The sequence below is a fragment of the Momordica charantia genome, assembly GCF_013281855.1.
Source record: "Momordica charantia cultivar OHB3-1 chromosome 1 unlocalized genomic scaffold, Mcharantia_2.0 BLBB01000001.1, whole genome shotgun sequence".
Lineage (NCBI taxonomy): Eukaryota > Viridiplantae > Streptophyta > Magnoliopsida > Cucurbitales > Cucurbitaceae > Momordica > Momordica charantia.
In genome coordinates this window covers 10,987,313-11,006,323 of record NW_028275157.1, presented here as the reverse complement: position 1 = coordinate 11,006,323, position 19,011 = coordinate 10,987,313, and the positions used below count along the sequence as shown (strand labels likewise).

The 19,011-nt window shown below is 38.2% G+C and overlaps 1 protein-coding gene across 11 annotated transcripts in view; it reads right to left on the bottom strand.

Moving 5' to 3' along the window:
* ABCA1 (ATP-binding cassette A1) overlaps positions 1–19,011 on the bottom strand; it is a 101,010-nt gene that overhangs the window by 54,223 nt on the left and 27,776 nt on the right. For 6 of the 11 annotated variants that reach the window (XM_088125163.1, XM_088124926.1, XM_022296536.2 and 3 more), the window contains 6 exons: positions 16,160–16,389; positions 15,971–16,031; positions 15,667–15,753; positions 1,433–1,665; positions 1,219–1,333; positions 1,035–1,124 (listed from right to left, as the gene is read on the bottom strand). In XM_088125163.1, the coding sequence (XP_087981289.1) occupies positions 1,035–1,124; positions 1,219–1,333; positions 1,433–1,665; positions 15,667–15,753; positions 15,971–16,031; positions 16,160–16,389 (816 nt within the window). Of the gene's footprint in view, positions 1–1,034; positions 1,125–1,218; positions 1,334–1,432; positions 1,666–15,666; positions 15,754–15,970; positions 16,034–16,159; positions 16,390–19,011 lie in introns of those variants that run through there. The other 5 variants (XM_088125146.1, XM_088124979.1, XM_088125068.1 and 2 more) reach the window with 5 other exon arrangements.

Here is a 19,011-nt window from a genome sequence, read left to right as displayed (position 1 = left end):
GAGATATCTTTCTCTTGTATTCAACATGTCCTGGGTTTTTGAGTTTGGAGTTCCAAAGATAGTTTCTCATCTGTTGTTTGGTCCGGATCTTTTAGATGCTCCAAGATTGTTATGAATCAATGGAGTTAAAAGCACTGTTATATGAGCTGTGGTATGAAGGAAATCAGAGACTTTTTAAACGAAAAAGTAGAACTCCAGAGGTTTACTTTGACATGAATAAGATTATAGCCTCTCAATGGTGTGCTCTATCCAATCTTTTTTCAAATTACTCTGTTAGCATTAGTTCATTTTTCTCTTTTTGTTTTCTTCCCTCCTTTTGGAGTTTGTATCTTTTATCTTTGAACATGGTATTCTTTTTCATTAAATCAATGAGAAGTTCGTATCTTTAAAAAAACAAAAATACGTGAATATTTGATGTCAGTTATGGCGACTCTAGTTTCTTTAGCATGGAGCAAATTGATACGATGACAATGATAAAATTTTTTTGGAACAAAGATACAACTTCTCATTGAAATAAGATGACAATGATAAAATTAGAACAGTAGATATTAGTTTCTCATCTATCGCACAAAAGGGAACCATTCAATTGGGCAAGTCAGTTTTCCTTCCATATGTACACATTGTCCATCAGTAAACTTTCTAGGAATTCTAATTGTTGTATCATCTCATTGTATTTTTTTTAGAAGTCAAGGATACAGAGGTATAACCTATAAAACAGATCTTGTTCAAGTAAGGTCGTTCATCTCATTGTATATTTTAGAACTAAAAATAGAGAAAGATGATGGGAAGTGTTAGGATGCTTGATTGTCTCCTACTTTGGTGAAGGTTATTCAAGTAAAATAACAAAGGATAGTTTTAGTTCTCTTTCTGTTAAGGAAAAAATCATGCTTTGGCATACTAATTTTTTTGTCTTGAAGTTTCAAAAATTAGTCACAAAATTGATGTTTTAAAAGTTCAAGGAACAAAAAGTTCTGGCATGAATATTTATGAATGGAAAGATTCACCTTAAAAAATATTTGAGTTTAAAGTCGTACCTTATCCATGTAAAGACCAATTACACAATAAAGCAACGCATCAACGAACATCATTAAAAGACACACCAAAAAATTTACTCCAGAGGATGCCTATCCAAATCAAGCTGCCAACAATTAGTCCCCCCCCAGAAAATCCTGCTGATTACTGTAAAAGGCACAGATAAACTCTTTAAATATAATATACCCTCCATAAGTTACTCCATCGAAGTCCAACACGAGCACGCTCATAATCTGCAAAGTTAATGGATCCTAGAGCAAAAGCTGTTGGTGAAAGCAATGAAGCAGTTGTCTTCACTATCCTGATGTAGAGTTTAAAAAATTGGATCAAATTTAAATTCAAAAAATGAAATTGTCAACTAAATAAAACAAATATAATTCCTAGTACCAATGATACTTACATGGACACAGTTTCATCATTAACAGTATAGTAAGGAAAATAGGCACCTAGAAAAGAAAGTGTTCCCACTGCCACAGCGGTTTTTGCTCGTTTGAAGAATGTAGAGATCAGAAATGAAAACATGATTGCACTTAATCCAAATGAAAAGAAGTAGATGAAGACCACTGTCTTATCACTGTACTTGAAAAGGTTATTCATCGTGCAGAAAGTGATAATTCCAGCAGATATTGCAAACTGTAAAAGACATCAGATCAAGCAAAAAATCAAAACCACGTGATCCCATCCCACAGAACAAAAAAATAATTACTAAAAGAAGGCTGGTGGAGGATTTTGATTACAAGCTTAGATGATGAAATTAGAATTCTGTTTAGTATCATATGCATATTAATTATCATATAAAAACCGACCCCTATCACGAAATGGAGGGTGGTGAAGAACCTCCTCTAACATCAATTTACGCTCTCTAGCGCGAGCAAGACAAACTCCAAAACCCCAAACACAACAATCTAGAACTGACGAAGCAAACTGGCAAGACCAAAAGATATGATCGAGATCCTCTTAGAAAGAATATAGAAATGGGGTTTGCTTAGAGCAAAAGAATGCCTCATGATACGATCCAAAGGATTAACCATGCTATGCAAGACCAACCATGCAAAGAATCTAATCTTCTTTGGAATCTTAACCTTCCAAAGCAAAGAAAAACAGAGCAACGAGAAGGATGGGGATCCACCAAACACAAGAAGAAGGGATTACAAGAAAATAGGAGACCAAAGACGAGAATCCTTCCTCCTCAAATTAACAACAAAATCCCCTAACAAAGCTAACAAGACAAACTTCGTCGTGTCCCTATCGGACAAAGGACGATGAAGGCAAGATTGAAGCCACTGAACGACCCCTCATGGAGGAAAGGTGGTGAAGGCAAGGCAAAAGAGAACATAATGGACAATCCCCAAGCCACCTATCCTCCCAAAAGTAAGTATCAAACCTATCCCCCACCCGACAACGAACGAACAGAGAAAAACAGGGAAAACCAAAAGAGATAGCCACCCAAGGGTTCTTGGAAGTGCCTTTAGACCCCACCAGTCATCCACTCAAACGGATGCGAACCATATTTGCTTGCTATCACCCTATGCCACAAAGAATTTGGCTCTTGCGGGAAGCATCATAGCCCTTTTGCCAACAAGGCTTCATTCTGCCATCAAACTGTCAATTGCTAACCCCTTCTAACCAGAGGCTTATTCACCAACTCCTACTTGACAAGATGAGTCCCCTTCCCTTCATCGACCCCTCCTCAAAGAAAGTCACACATAATTTTCTCCAAGGATTTGCTAATGGACGCTGGCATTCTAAACAAAGAGAGGAAGTAAGTCAAAATTCCAATGAGGACAGATTGAATGAGCGTTAAACTCCCTCCCTAGGAAAATAAGCCTTTTTCTAGAGGAGATATGCTTCTGCACCTTTTCCACAACAGAGCCCGGCCTAAGGAAGACCCAAATAAGAGGACGTGAAAGACCCTACCTCTCACCCCATGAAAGAAGCCCACATAGACAACTTATAAGGATAGTTAATACCTAAGAAAGAGTTCAATTTGGCGCAGTGGATTGACAGGCCAAGCCCACTGGGTTGCCTGAGTTCGAATCTCATACAGTTAATACCTCAAAACTAACACTTAATCTTGTTAATCTTAAAACCTGAAATCACCTCAAAGAAAGAAAGGAAGCCGTTGAGATCAATAAAGGACTCTTCCATACCATAACAGATAGTGTCATAAGCAAACTGGAGGTGAGACAAGGAAACCTATCTTTCCCCACCTAGAAACCTTCAAGAACACCACCTTCAACCCCTTCTGATCGCTCTACTAAGCGTGTCCACAACAAACATGAAAATGAGAAGTGAAAGAGGATCTCCTTGTCTCAGCCATCTCGATGCAATGATTTTACCTCTAGACCTCCCATTTACAAGAATGGAGAATTTAACTATCCTGATACAACTCCAAATCCAAAATCTCCATTTATAGCCAAAACCTTTCTTCCAAAGCACTTTATCCCAAAAAAATTCCCATCCATATGATCGTGGGCCTTCTCGAAATCGATCTTAAAAATGACCCCTTCTTGCTTACGAGACTTATAGTCCTCAATTGCCTTATTGACTCTGAAGACTTGATCTAGGATTTGCCTACCTGCAATAAAGGCTCCTTGGAGATCAAAAATCGTATCAGGTAGGATTTTCCTAAGTCAATCAGCCAAGACCTTAGCTAGGATTTTATGAACACTCATAACCTGGCCTAAAGTCCTCGACTCTCCTAGCCTTCTCCTTCTTGGATTGAGATTTGAGGCAGACAAAGGTGATGTAGGAAATGTTGTAAATTAGCCGTTGGTTAGTAATTCTTCTAGTTAGCCGTTAGTATCTTTTCATTTAGCCGTTAGTCGGATGGTTGGTTAGGTTGGTTATCTATAAATACCAACCCTTGTGTATTTGGAGGATTCATTCAAAAGTGAAATAGAAAATTCTTACTTGGTATTACACCAAATTGGTATCAGAGCCCTTTTTCGAAACTTAAGACCTGATGGCTGGGAAGAACACAGCGACTTTCGGCAAAGGAACCACAGCAGATCCTTCAACATACCAACCTCTGTCACCAAAATCCACCACTGATTGTTTACTGTTAGTGGAAGATTCCTTAGGAGAGGTTCGATCCAGTGTACAGACAATCCACGGACTTATGGAGAACCTATCAAAACATCTGGAGAACATAGAACTTGAGCAAGAGCGGCTACGGGATGATCTAGGCAATCGCGGCGGTCGCCGGGAACAAGAACGGGCATATCAACCAAGAAACCGATCACCCACTCCCGTTATTGCAAGAAATATCTACAGACGGGACCGACGGCAGCAAGAACTCCAACTAAGGGTCCAAGATTCAGATTCTTCAGGGGAATAAAAGGATTTTCTTCGGGGGAATCAGCGCTTCGATCGTTTTGGATGCCAGAATGGAGGAGGTGTTCGTACTGACTTCTGGATGAAAATTGACCTCCCAAAATTTAATGGAAAAATGGACATTGAAGCATTCTTGGATTGGGTCAAGAATGTAGAGAATTTTTTTGAATATACCAATACTCCGGAGGATAAGAAAGTTCGGTTGGTTGCCTTCAAACTTAAGTCTGGCGCCTCTGCTTGGTGCGATCAACTGGAGGTTAATCGTCGACGGCAGGGCAAACATCCTATTCGCAGCTGGCCGCGCATGCTTCGGTTAATGAGCGAACGTTTCCTACCAACCAATTTTGAGTAGCTCTTATATCAACAGTATCAACGTTGTCGACAGGGGACCAAGACCATTGCTGATTATACTGAGGAATTCCATCGTCTGGGAGCACGCACCAACTTGACCGAAACAGAGGACTATAAGATTGCCACGTATGTTGATGGTCTTCGCGAAGATATACAAGACCAGATGGATATCCAACCAATTGGCTTCCTTTCTGATGCTATAACCATGGCAACCAAGATTGATGAAAAAATGGACAAAAAGAAACTCAAGACTCCTATTCGGCGACTTCCCTGGGATAAAACTGTAAGTTCAAAATTCCCTACAGTCGATTCAGGGAAAAATAATGGAGTCCCCTCATCCTCGACCTCTGAAACCATTGATGACATTGCCAAACCTTCTACCAAACCGGCGGAGTTGGCGCCTAGGAGAGGCACAAATCAATATGCCAGGCCTACATTGGGCAAATGCTTTCGTTGTGGGCAAGTTGGCCATTTATCTAATGATTGCCCACAACGAAGAGCTGTAGTCTTGGTCGATGATGACGGTCAGTATGACCCTGATGATGTTGAGATTACGAAAGATGACACTACCTATGTCGAACCAGACGAGGGCGAACTCATTAATTGTGTCATTCAACGGGTCCTTCTCACACCCAAAGTCGAAATTGCTAATCAACGTCATTCCCTCTTCCGCACTCGCTGCACCATTAATGGCAAGATTTGTAACGTCATCATTGACCGTGGAGTAGCGAGAACATGGTCTCCCAAAGGTTAGTTACTGCTCTTAATTTGAATATTGACCCACATCCACAGCCTTATAAAGTCTCGTGGATACGAAAAGGGGGTGAGGTTCAAGTTACTTCTGTTTGTACTATCCCTCTATCCATTGGAAACCAATATAAAGACCAGGTCATTTGTGACATCTTGGATATGGATGCATGCCACATCCTTCTTGGTCGCCCTTGGCAGTATGACTTACAAACTATACATCGTGGCTATGGTAACACTTATGAATTTAGTTGGATGGGTAAAAAGATTGTCCTTTTACCAACAACTTTGGATAGTAAACAACGGAGGGATACTCCTTCACCATCCAAACAACTCTTTTCGCTTATTCCGGGTAAAAACTTCCTACAAAAAGATGAACCTCTTCTCCTTGCCCTTGTGGCTAAAGGAGACGCAGTGGTACCCCATGACACTTCCATTCAGCCAAGAATCTCCCAGTTACTCAACGAATTTAAGTCAATATTGGAGGAACCTACTGATCTGCCACCCTTAAGGGATATTCAGCATTGCGTTGACCTTATACCCGGCTCTTCCTTACCCAACCTTCCACACTACAGAATGAGCCCTGCAGAGTACCAAATTCTGCATCAACAGGTACAAGAACTCTTAAATAAAGGCCATATACGGCCAAGCCTTAGTCCATATGCGGTACCGGTCTTACTCGCGCCAAAAAAAGATGGTTCGTGGCGTATGTGTGTTGACAACAGGGCCATTAACAAAATCACCATCAAATATCGCTTTCCAATTCCAAGATTATCTGATCTCTTGGACCAATTATATGGCGGCCGTTTCTTCTCCAAAGTAGATTTAAAAAGCGGATATCATCAAATCCAAATCCGTCCGGGGGACGAATGGAAAACGGCTTTCAAGACCAATGAAGGGCTTTTTGAATGGCTAGTCATGCCATTTGGCTTGTCCAATGCACCGAGCATGTTCATGCGTCTAATGCACCAGGTTTTACAACCCTTCATTAATACCTTTATTGTCGTTTATTTCGATGACATCCTTGTTTATAGCAAAACTAGCGATGAGCATGTGTTCCACCTTAGGACCTTGTTTGAAACTTTACACAAACATAAGCTCTATATCAATTTAACCAAATGTTCCTTTATGACAACCGAAATAGCCTTCTTAGGATTTTATATTAACCAATTTGGCATCTCCGTCGACCCCTCCAAAATTGCTGCAATTCAGAATTGGCCGACACCTACTTCTATTCGGGACATTCAGTGTTTCTTAGGACTTGCTTCCTTTTATAGGAAATTTATCAAACACTTTAGTACTCTACCAGCACCCTTAACCGAATGTCTAAAAAAAAGAGAAATTCTTTTGGGATAGCGATCAAGCTTCTAGCTTTGCTACTTTAAAGGATAAACTTAGTCATACACCTGTCCTCGGCCTCCCAGACTTCAGTCAACCATTTGAGGTCGCCGGAGATGCTTCAGGAATAGGCATTTGTGTCGTTCTTTTCCAACAAGGCCATCCTTTGGAATATTTTAGTGAAAAACTAACACCCCCTAGGCAAAAATGGTGTACCTACGAACAGGAACCATATGCCTTAATAAAAGCCCTCAAACAATGGGAGCATTACCTTATAGGCCGGGAATTCATCCTTTTTACAGACCATTTTTCTCTTAAATACATTCAGACCCAAAAAACTATTAACCGAATGCATGCTAGGTGGGTTTCTTTCTTACAAAGGTTTGATTTTGTTATTAAGCATAAGACAGGAGCAACTAACAAGATCGCTGACGCGTTAAGTCGCAAAGCCAGCCTCCTCAGTCTCCTCTCAGGGCAAGTAATTGCTTTTGACCACTTACCTACAACATACGAGAATGACAGTGATTTACATACCATTTGGCAGCAGTGTAATCAACATGTAAATTGTAATGACTTTCATATACTGGATGGGTACTTGTTTAAAGGTGACTGATTGTGTATTCCCCATACTTCCCTATGGGAATCCTTGATTAGGGATATGCATAGTGGGGGCTTGGCTGGCCACCTTGGTCGAGACAAGACATTTGAGCTAGTAGCTACATGATTCTATTGGCCTCAAATTCGAAAACACGTATATAACTTTGTTACTCGGTGCCTCACTTGTCAGAAAGCTAAAGGTCAGGCACAAAACACCGGGTTATATTCTCCGCTTCCAATCCCTCAATCTATTTAGGAGGATTTGTCCATGGACTTTGTCCTTGGTTTACCAAAGACTCAACGTGGTTATGACTCGGTTCTAGTTGTCGTGGACAGATTTAGCAAAATGTCTCACTTCTTACCTTGCAAGAAAACATCGGATGCCATTTATGTGGCCAATCTTTTCTTTCGTGAGATTGTCTGCCTACATGGCATCCCGAAAACGATAGTTTTTGACAGAGATGTGAAATTTTTGATCTACTTTTGGAAAACCTTGTGGAAAAAATTTGATACAGGTCTAAAATTTAGCACGACCAGCCATCCACAAACCGACGGCCAAACCGAGGTCACTAACCGCACATTGGGGAACCTTATACGTTGCCTTGGAGGAACTAAACCGAAGCAATGGGATCTTACAATGGCGCAGTCTGAATTCGCCTACAACCATATGAGACATCGTTCCACAGGGAAGTCCCCCTTTGAAATAGTATATACTAAACTGCCCTGACTTACTGTGGACTTAGCTAATATTCCTTCTAATGTCGACTTTAATCAGGAATCTGAACACATGGCCGAACGAATAGTGGAACTACATAAAAAGGTCACCCAAAATTTGATGAACGCTACGGCAACCAATAAGACAAATGCGGATAGCCATCGTCGAGAGAAACATTTCAACCTCGGCGATCTCATAATGGTCTACCTAAGAAAGTGTCGCTTTCCAACGGGAACTTATGATAAACTACACAACAAAAAGATCGGGCCTTTTGAAATTCTGGAAGAATATGGTGACAAGGCCTATAAGATCAATCTTCCCACTGATCTACACATCAATCCAATCTTTAATGTATCAGACCTACATGAATATCAGGCGGCAGATGCTTTCCAATTGGCCACATAAACTCGTGGTCGAGTTTTCTTAGAGACGGAGGGAATATGATGTAGGAAATGTTGTAAATTAGCCGTTGGTTAGTAATTCTTCTAGTTAGCCGTTAGTATCTTTTCATTTAGCCGTTAGTTAGATGGTTAGTTAGGTTGGTTATCTATAAATACCAACCCTTGTGTATTTGGAGGATTCATTCAAAAGTGAAATAGAAAATTCTTACTTGGTATTACACCAAAAGGTTTCATTTAGAGAACTATCCAGGATACTCCTCTCATAGAACTCAGAAAAGACTTTCTAAAGATCCCCTTGATAACCTCCCAACTATCCTGAAAAAAAAAAGGCCTAGGAGAAAGCAACAGATCCAAGGCTTTATTTCTATCAAACCCAAACACCACCTTCCTAATTTCCTCACGGGAAAAGGGGGACTCCAACTCTGACTTGTCGACCTTAGTAATTGGGCACCACTCTTACCCTTCCAAAAAGGTTTGTAATAGACCTTAGAGCCATAAAGGGATATAAAGAAGGTAACCACCTCCTCTTCAATCTCCTTATCCCCACTAAGAGTCTCTCCTACATCATTTTCTAAAGAAAGGATGATGTTCCTACTCCTTCTCCCACTCGCGCTCAATGGAAATAGGCTGAGTAGCAATCACCTTCATTAGCTCATTTAACCTTAACCTTTTTCCTCCTGTTTATCTCCTCTCTCCTCACCAACTCCTCCAAAACACTCCACAGCTTGAAGTGATCCCCCTTAGAGCCTCTATCAACGAACCCTCTTCTTCCAACCCATCCAAGATCTTGATTCTTCCCAAAATCTCGTTTCTTTTTTTTTTTTAACAATATACAAACTTCTCATTGATTAATGAAAAGGAACAAAATGTTCAAAAGATACAAAGGAATTGACGTATCGCCGTGTCCTGTCGTGTCCGTGTCCGTGTCCCGTATCCGTGTCCGTACTTCATAGCTCTCAACCTTCATCACCGGGGACCTTCCCTCTCCGACTCTCATGCTCTCAACGATAGAAAAGTTTGTTGCGGACAGGCAACTTCTCATCCTCTATTTATTCATTCGATGGTTTTTTAAGTTTTGAGGTTTTACATTTGAGATCAAATCAACTCTCATTCTCCTTCCTCCAAGTTATCCATGGAGCCTCCACCAAAACTTCAAAACCATCTAGTGATTTTTATCTCAACTTACAGAAATGGATTGATTATCTAAATCCGAAATTGCAAAAATTGCAAAAAGAGATGGTTTCTTGCGAAGAAGATCATGCTAGAAGAAAGTTGGAGTTGCAATCTAGTACAAGAAAAAATTAGCATATGCTTACGCTAAAATTTTAGCAAAGTACATAGCCTTGGGTCTAGAAGATGAGCCAGAAGTTAAAGATTATTGAAGACGGTCACTTGAAGGTTGGAGACTTTTGTAGAAAAAATGGAGTTTTGGGCCCGCCTAAGATAGTTCTCTGTTTGTGAAATTACTATCATTATTCCAGCTTGAAGGAAATGGTTTAGAATCTTTTGGCGCGTCGTTTTGTCAAGAACTAGGGTTTTGCTCATCAAAGTTTTATTCTCACGTATCCTCTTACTTTTTACATATTTTTTGTTATGCTTTCATTTTATTAACTTTTTGTTGCTTTCCTCCACTCTGTTTGGGAGTTTGTATCCCCTAAATATTTGTATTATATTTTCATTAATTCAATAAGAAGTTCGTATCTTGTTAAAAAAAAGTGCTTTAAAAATAAGGAAGAAAGAAGATACTAACGAGAGATTTAATCTTGACTAAATCAAATCTATTACATTGACCATAATGAATGATTAATAAGTTAGTAACTACTAATGTATTAGAGAGAGTACACTTTAAGATCTAGATAATTAACTTTATTGGCATGCTTTGTAATTTAAAAACTGATATAGGGAATTCTTTATCAGATAATTCAGTGTCAAAATTTTTTATAATTACTCCTTAGGTTTGATCTTGATAGATTGGAGTCCATTCTTTTAGTTTTGCCCCTTTTGTTTGGCTGTTTTTTCGGGTCAACTTTTCTATTCTTTCATTTTTTTCAATGAAACGTCGTTCCGATTCATATTTGCTCAATGAAACTCAGCTTTTCATAAATATATATATATATGTTAAATTATAGTTTATTTTATTTTAAAGGTTTCCTATTTTATTTAGGTTAGGGTTTTATTGTTCTAATAGGTAAGTATTTCCTTATCCTAATAGGCAAGAATTTCTTTTTAGTTTCTTCTTTGTGACTGCTATTTATATAGCCTTGTATCAATCATTTAGAGTAATCAAGGAAGAATTATTTTCTTTTCTTATTATTAACATGGTATCAGAGACAAGTTTTCTCTAAAATATTTGTAGGAATTAGGGTTTTGTGTCCATTAGGATTTTGTACCCATTAGGGTTTGAAGTTTTGAAAACTATTTTGCAAGTGTTCATTGTACCCAACCCACTGCAGCACCGCCGCCAACCACCGCCGACCCCCACCGCCGCCGTTTGCTGATTCGCGTGGCGTTAGGGTTGTTGTCGTAAAGGGTGGCTGCTAGGGTTTTAAAAGGGAAATCTAAACATTTGTTGGTTTGGTTCACTATTTCCGGTTCGGCTTGGTTCAGTTTCTAACCTCTGTTCAGCTTAGCCTCGATTCAGTCATTTTTTGGTCCGACTCTACTTGATTCAGTCTGGTTCAGTTCATTGTCGGATCGTTTCGACCGGTTTCAGTTTGTTTCAGTCAGATTTGGTTCGGTTTGGAATATTTTGGTTTGATTCAACTGTTTTTTCGGTTCAACCCTCTTTCGATTCGGTACAGTACTGATTTTTCAGTTTTTGGATCTCCATTTTTGAGTTGTAGTTTAGTCTTCGTATCAATGTCACAGTCGTCCAAAATTACAAAAAACTTGGACATAAATGAGATCAAACAATTAAGGAGCTTCTTAAAAACTTTGGATAATGCTCCTAGTCAAGGTACAGGTTCGATAACTTTGACGAGTACAACTTCCCAGCCTAAACTTTGTACCTGGATTATTGATTCTGGTGCAACAGACCATATGACAAATAGTAGCTGTCATTTTATCTCTTATAGTATTTGTCCGAGCAATAAGAAAATTTCTACAGCAGATGGTACCTTGGTAACAGTAGCCGGTCAAGGAGGCATCAAGATAAATTCAGACATTACTTTAACGAATGTGCTTCATATACCACGTTTAACTGTTAATTTGATATCGGTAAAGAATTCGATCAAAGATTTAGGTTGCAGAGAAAAAGATTCTTCTTGTATTTTACAGGACCAGGGCAATGGGAAGATTATTGGACTTGCTAATGAAAAAGATGGACTTTATTATCTTAATGAACTTGTCGGTCAGACTAGTGTTCCAATCTCCTTCACCTCACAAACTAATCATCCTTCAAGTAAGCTTTTGTTGAATCATTATAGACTAGGACATCCTTCATTTCGAACTCTTAAAATATTGTTTCCCGATTTATTCCAAAATCTTATTCCTGAGTCAATTCACTGTGAAGTTTGTGAATTCGCTAAACACAAGCGTGTACCCTTCCCTAGTAACAATAAACGAATATCAGTTTCCTTCTCTCTTATTCACACTGATGTGTGGGGTCCCTCCAATGTTCCAAATGTTTCCAAATTTCGTTGGTTTATTGTGTTCATTGATGACTGTACTCGAGTCTCATGGGTTTATCTTTTAAAACAAAAATCTGATGTTGGTTCTACCATTCAAACATTCTTTCATATGATAGAAAACCAATTCGGAATCAAACCCAAATGATTCCGTTCTGACAATGCTCGAGATTACTTCAATCAAAACTTAACATCCTTCTTTCAAAAACATGGAGTCATCCATGAGTCATCTTGTGTGGACACTCCTCAACAGAATGGAGTGGCCGAAAGAAAAATTGGTCACATCCTTTCTGTGACACGTGCCATTCTTTTTCAAAGAAATGTTCCTAAATCCTTCTAGGGGGAAGCTGTGTTAACATCCACTTATTTAATCAATCGATTACCATCTGCTACTCTAGACCATAGAACTCCTATGAATATCCTATCAAAATATTATCCTGATTTTCGAACAGCAAATAACTTGACTCCTCGAGTATTTGGTTGTGTAGCCTTTGTTCATGTTCACGGTCATCAGCGAGGTAAACTTGATCCACGAGCACTCAAGTGTATTTTTGTCGGATACTCGAACACTCAAAAGGGATATAAATGCTATCATCCTCCTTCAAAAAGGTTCTTCATCACTGCTGATGTTACCTTTTATGAAGACACCAGCTTCTTTACCTCACCTTATCTTCAGGGGGAGGAACTATTATTGGAAGATAAGGATTTGCCCATTCCCAACATCACATTTCCTATATCAAATCCTTTACCACCACCCTTAGACACCTTACCAGGACCATCTAACCCTTCTACTACTACACCATTACAGGTTTATTCAAGAAGGAACACTGAAAAAGATAAGCACGTCCAAGTGTCTGAACATATCCCTGTAACTGAAATTGACGAGAAAATAATCAATGATGAATCAGAAATTATAGTATCTACTAATGATGAGTCAAGAAAGGGAAAACGGACTTGTACTCAGTATCCATTGTCTCACTTTGTATCATATGACAAACTCTCAAGTCAGTACAGAAGTTTTATGGTTAACCTTACTCAGATAAATATTCCAAAAACATATATGGAGGCAATACAACATGAAGAATGGAGGCAAGCAATGAATCTTGAAATGCAAGCTTTAGAAAAAAATAAAACATGGGAGTTCGTTACTATGCCTAAAGATAAGAAAGCTGTAGGATGTCGATGGATATATACTGTAAAGTATAAAGCAGATGGAACACTCGAGAGGTACAAAGCACGGTTGGTTGCTAAGGGATATACTCAAACATATGGAGTTGATTACCTTGAAACCTTTGCGCCTATTGCCAAGATTAACACAGTACGAATACTTCTATCCCTTGCTGTAAATCATGAATGGGACATGTTGCAATATGATGTAAAAAATGCTTTTCTACATGGTGATCTTGAAGAAGAAATTTATATGGAAATTCCACCTGGATATCAGCAAGCAGGAAATAAAGTTTGTAAATTAAAAAAGGCGTTGTATGGATTAAAGCAATCTCCTAGGGCATGGTTTGGTAGATTTTCTCAAGTCATGAGGAAGATGGACTATAAACAAAGTCAAGGAGATCATACATTATTTATAAAACATTCTGCTACAGGGGGAGTAACAGCATTGATTGTTTATGTGGACGATATTATCGTCACTGGCAAGGATAATAATGAGCAAGAGAAACTGAGAAATTGTTTAATCGAAGAGTTTGAAGTTAAAGAATTGGGAAGACTGAAATATTTTCTTGGGATAGAAGTAGCCTATTCTAAACAAGGCATATTCTTATCACAACAGAAATATGTGATTGACTTACTTTCTGAAACAGGAAAGCTTGGCAGCAGACCAATAGGAACGCCGATTGATCAAAACCATAGATTATGTGCATCTGAAGAGAGTCTTCCAGTAAATAAGGAAACTTACCAAAGGTTAGTTGGAAAATTAATATATCTTTCTCATACGAGACCAGATATTGCTTATGTTGTAGGAGTGGTAAGCCAATTTATGTATAGTCCAAAAGAAATTCATCTTCAAGCTGTGTACCGAATACTCCACTATTTAAAGAACTCCATTGGGAGAGGATTGTTGTTTAAGAAAGGCGAGAAACTCAATCTAGAAGTTTATACAGATGCAGATTATGCAGGATCGATAGACGATAGAAAATCCACTTCAGGCTATTGTACTTTCTTTGGTGGGAACTTAGTGACATGGAGAAGTAAAAAACAAAATGTAGTTGCAAGATCAAGTTCAGAAGCGGAATTTAGAGCAATGGCATTGGGCATCTGCGAATTACTGTGGATAAAAATTATTTTAGAAGATTTGAAGATTCCATGGGAAGGGCCTATGAAACTTTATTGTGATAACAAGTCTGCCATCAGTATTGCACATAATCCAGTTCAACATGATAGAACCAAGCATATTGAAGTTGATAGACACTTCATAAAAGAGAAGTTAGATAGCGACCTCATATGTACTCCATTTGTACCAACAAACAATCAAATAGCAGATATTCTAACAAAAGGATTGAACAAGAACAACTTTGAGCATTTGGTTAACAAGCTGGGAATGGAAAATATTCATTCACCAGCTTAAGGGGGAGTTTTAAATTATAGTTTATTTTATTTTAAAGGTTTCCTATTTTATTTAGGTTAGGGTTTTATTGTTCTAATAGGTAAGTATTTCCTTATCCTAATAGGCAAGAATTTCTTTTTAGTTTCTTCTTTGTGACTGCTATTTATATAGCCTTGTATCAATCATTTAGAGTAATCTCCCTTGAATAGTTTATTTTCTTCCTTGTCAAAATAGGGAGGTTATTCTCTCTTGTGGGTATGAAAGAAAGAGAAACAATTTCCCGAATTTCATCATAAACCTTTACGGCTGATATGCCGAACTATTAATACTTTCTTCTCATGGGATAAAAGGATTGTAATCCTGGTAGGCTGGAACAAAGAAGGCAAGTATTAAAGAAAAAATGGAAAGTTCAGGTTCACTCTAACCTAACAGCTTAAGATTTTCATTCTACTGAATTTGGTTAGTGGTGATCAACTGGCTCCATTCTAAGCCACTTTTGTTTCAATCACCCAACTCCAAGCAAGTTAGCCCATTTTACAAGGCTGTGGATTATTGCCCAAAGGTTTTTGGGCGTACATGCTGTACTCGTAATTATATCCATTCTTGTTGGAAACCGAATCTCTAGGATCTATGTGCATCTTCCTTTAACAAAAAGAAAACAAACGGTTTACTCTTGAATTTACTCTTCTTTTTATAGAAGGAAACAGAACTTCTATTGATGATTGAAAAGTTCCCAGCTAACAATAAATTGGGGAGCTATTCCTCTTAAGAAGATTCTTTGTCTTTTTTTTCTTTTTTTCTTTTTTCTTTTTTCTTTTTTGTCCACAAGAAGAGTTTTTGTCTTCAACAACGGGTTGCTCTCAGTTTAAGCATGCAAATACTATTGCACAAAAATGATATCAAAGTATTAACAATATCATGGCTTATACACGAGATAAAGCCAAGAATACATTACGTCATTACCTGCACAGCATATGAAATAAACCAAGAGATATGGAATATCCCGTCTTTCAGGCCCATCATGTAGAGGCCTTCTTTGATCTTCTCTTCCTATAATATCATAAAAAGTAGAGGGTTGAGTCAATAACTAATGGAAATAATATTCTATGCACATATTATAATCAATAACATACGAGAACTATAAAACAACCAAAACATGTCTAAAAATGAAATAAGAACTGATCTTTGTGCTGATCACAGTAAACAATATCTTCTTTTAACAATAAAAAGAGATTTATTATCACTGTAAACAATATCATTATCGAACCTTTTCAAATGCATAATAGCTGATAAGGCGAGAAATTGGGTAAAGAAATCCCAAAAGATACCTGCTCAAATATAAGGAAGGTTGACTAAGCACATCTGGACAAAAACTAATCTAAAAATGTGTGCATAACAGGCTTAAAAAAGATTATAAATAATTTTTAAAAAATAATGACTGTCAGGAGCTACTTACAACACACCCATCACTTTCTTGACAATAGACTGGAATTCATCATCAACATATTCCCGAGTTGGAAAAGGAGAAATTCGTATTTTTGAAGGGCTAAATTGTGTCCGTGGCAAGTTCGGCAAAGAAGGTCTACTAGATGAGTTTGATGAAGTATTTTCTATACTTACATGGAGGGTATTGGTTTTCATTTCCTGGGAAGCAAATATTATGAATGAATCCACTACTTGCTGGAGCTGCAGAAATTAAGTTATATCGGTCATTTTGGAAACATAGGGAAAGAGGAAAAATAAAAAGAAATAAACCAATACTTGAGTTTTTTTTTGGTGGATACATTTCAAGTGGAAAGAATACTCATGAAGTGGAAACAGTTCAAGTCACTTTAATGGCATGTGAGCTGTTGTTGAGGTGGTTGGGGGATTAAGCAGGATAAGGAATGATAACAAATCAATACATACAAATCTATGAAGGGGAAAATACAAAGATGGTGATATTCTACTAGATAGATAAAAAAATATATGATGTTGATTTGAATCGTTCTGCAACTCCCAAAAGTATATCAACTGTATGCAAGACCATCAACTCACTCTATTCTAAAATGTTCAACCTAGTTTGAATTACAAAAATATTCTGCAACTCCCAAAAGTATATCAACTGTATGCAAGACCATTAAATCATTCTATTCTAAAACGTTCGACTTAGTATGAATACAGAAATATACTTTGTACTTCTTAAGGAATATTTTTCTTTTAACAAGAAAGAAGAAAAGAATGCTCCAGGGTTACAAAGAAAATGCTCAAGCAAAATTTTATTATATCTATGTGATGTAGTTAACAAATAGTTAACTTTGTGTTAGTTAGTTGGTAGTTAGTTGTATTTGTAAGTTAGGTCGTTCCCCTTCCATTGTGTGGCTTCCTCTATAAATAAGGAGCCATTTGTACCTTTTAGCATCATCTAATACAATTCAATTTTCTCTCAAAATCGATTACACCAATTTTGGTATCAGAGCAATCAGCATCCTCGGGCTTTCTCAATGGCAGGAAGAAAGAATGCTCCATTAGGAGGAGATTCTTCACTTGCCGACAAAGAGGAGGAAACTACTGCCGCCCTCTCTCCACGATCATCAACCATTCGTTGGTTGAAGGAGCTGCAGAGAATTTACAGCGGAATGTGGTAGAGATAAAACAGATTCTGAACGTTTTGGTAGACAAGATCGATAGCCTACAAGTACAGCAAGAACAGCCAAGAAAGAAGAATGGTAAGGACATTCAAGAGCAAGGGATTGTTATTGGGAAATAGGCACAGCAACCACCTTCAAGATTGATTCAAGATCCCCTCCCTCATCAAGAATCCCTCCCTCTCCCTCGCAGACATTCTGATGTTCCTCTAACCCCTCACGAAGAAGTATATCCCAGGGAATGCCACTTTTTGGTTTCGGAAATATCATTCTTGGGATTTATAATTAGTAACCAAGGTCTACAAATGGATCCGAAAAAAATAAAAGCTATTTCGGATTGGCCAGAACCTCAATCTATCAAAGGAATTCAATGTTTCCTTGAGATCACATCCTTTTACAAGAAATTTATTCGGAATTTTAGCACTATAGCTGGCCCCCTCACCGACTGTCTAAAAAAAGGACGTTTTCAATGGGGAAAAAACAAACTACCAGTTTTATTACACTCAAAACCAAACTCACCGAGAGCCCAGTACTCAAACTTCCCGATTTTACCCAACCCTTTGAAGTAGCTGTTGACGCCTCTGGGATTGGCATCGGGACAGTCTTGTCTCAAAACCAACACCCCATTGAATATTTTAGTGAGAAATTGAGTACTTCCCGCCAAAATTGGAGCACCTACGAACAAGAACTTTATGCCCTTGTTCGGGCTCTAACAACGGGAGCACTATTTGTTAAGTCAAGAATTCATCTTATTTACCGACCATTTCTCCCTCAAGTTCCTACACACACAAAAGTCCGTGAGCAGAATGCATGCTCGGTGACTTTCTTTTTTACAACGATTTGATTTTGTCATCAAGCACAAGAATGGTACACTATACAAGGCCGCAGACGCCCTTAGTAGAAAGGGTTCTTTACTGACTATCCTACAAGGTGAAATAACAGCCTTTTCATCCATGCCTACAACTTATAAAGATGATCTTGACTTTAGTTCCATTTGGACCCAATATCAGCAAGACAAAAATACAAGGGAGTTTCACATCCTCGATGGATTCCTTTTTAAGGGTAGCCAACTTTGCATCCCTCACACTTCTTTAAGAGAAGCCTTAATCAAAGATCTCCACGCGGGGGGATTGGCTGGGCATTTTGGTCTTTATAAAACCCTTACTTTAGTAGCAACCCATTTTTTCTCGCCACAATTAAGGAAAGATGTATTCAGCTATGTGTCCAAGTGTTTCATTTGTCAAAAAAATAAAGGGACTAAGCAGAATACAGGCTTATACATACCATTACCTACACCAAAAACTATTTGGGAAGATCTCTCTATGGACTTTGTCCTAGGTCTACCCCGCACTCAGCGAGGATTCGATTCGGTGTTAGTAGTGGTAGACAGATTCAGCAAGATGGCTCATTTTTTGGCTTGTAAAAAGACATCCAATGCTGTGCATGTGGCCAATTTGTTCTTTAGGGAAATCGTTCGCTTACATGGCATACCTAAGACTATTGTTTCTGATCGAGATGTCAAATTTCTCAGCCACTTTTGGAAGACATTGTGGAGAAAATTTGACACGTCACTAAAATACAGCACTACAAACCATCAAAATACAGCACTACAAACCATCCACAAACTGATGGTCTGACAGAAGTAACAAATAGGACTCTTGGCAATTTTTTTTTTTTTATA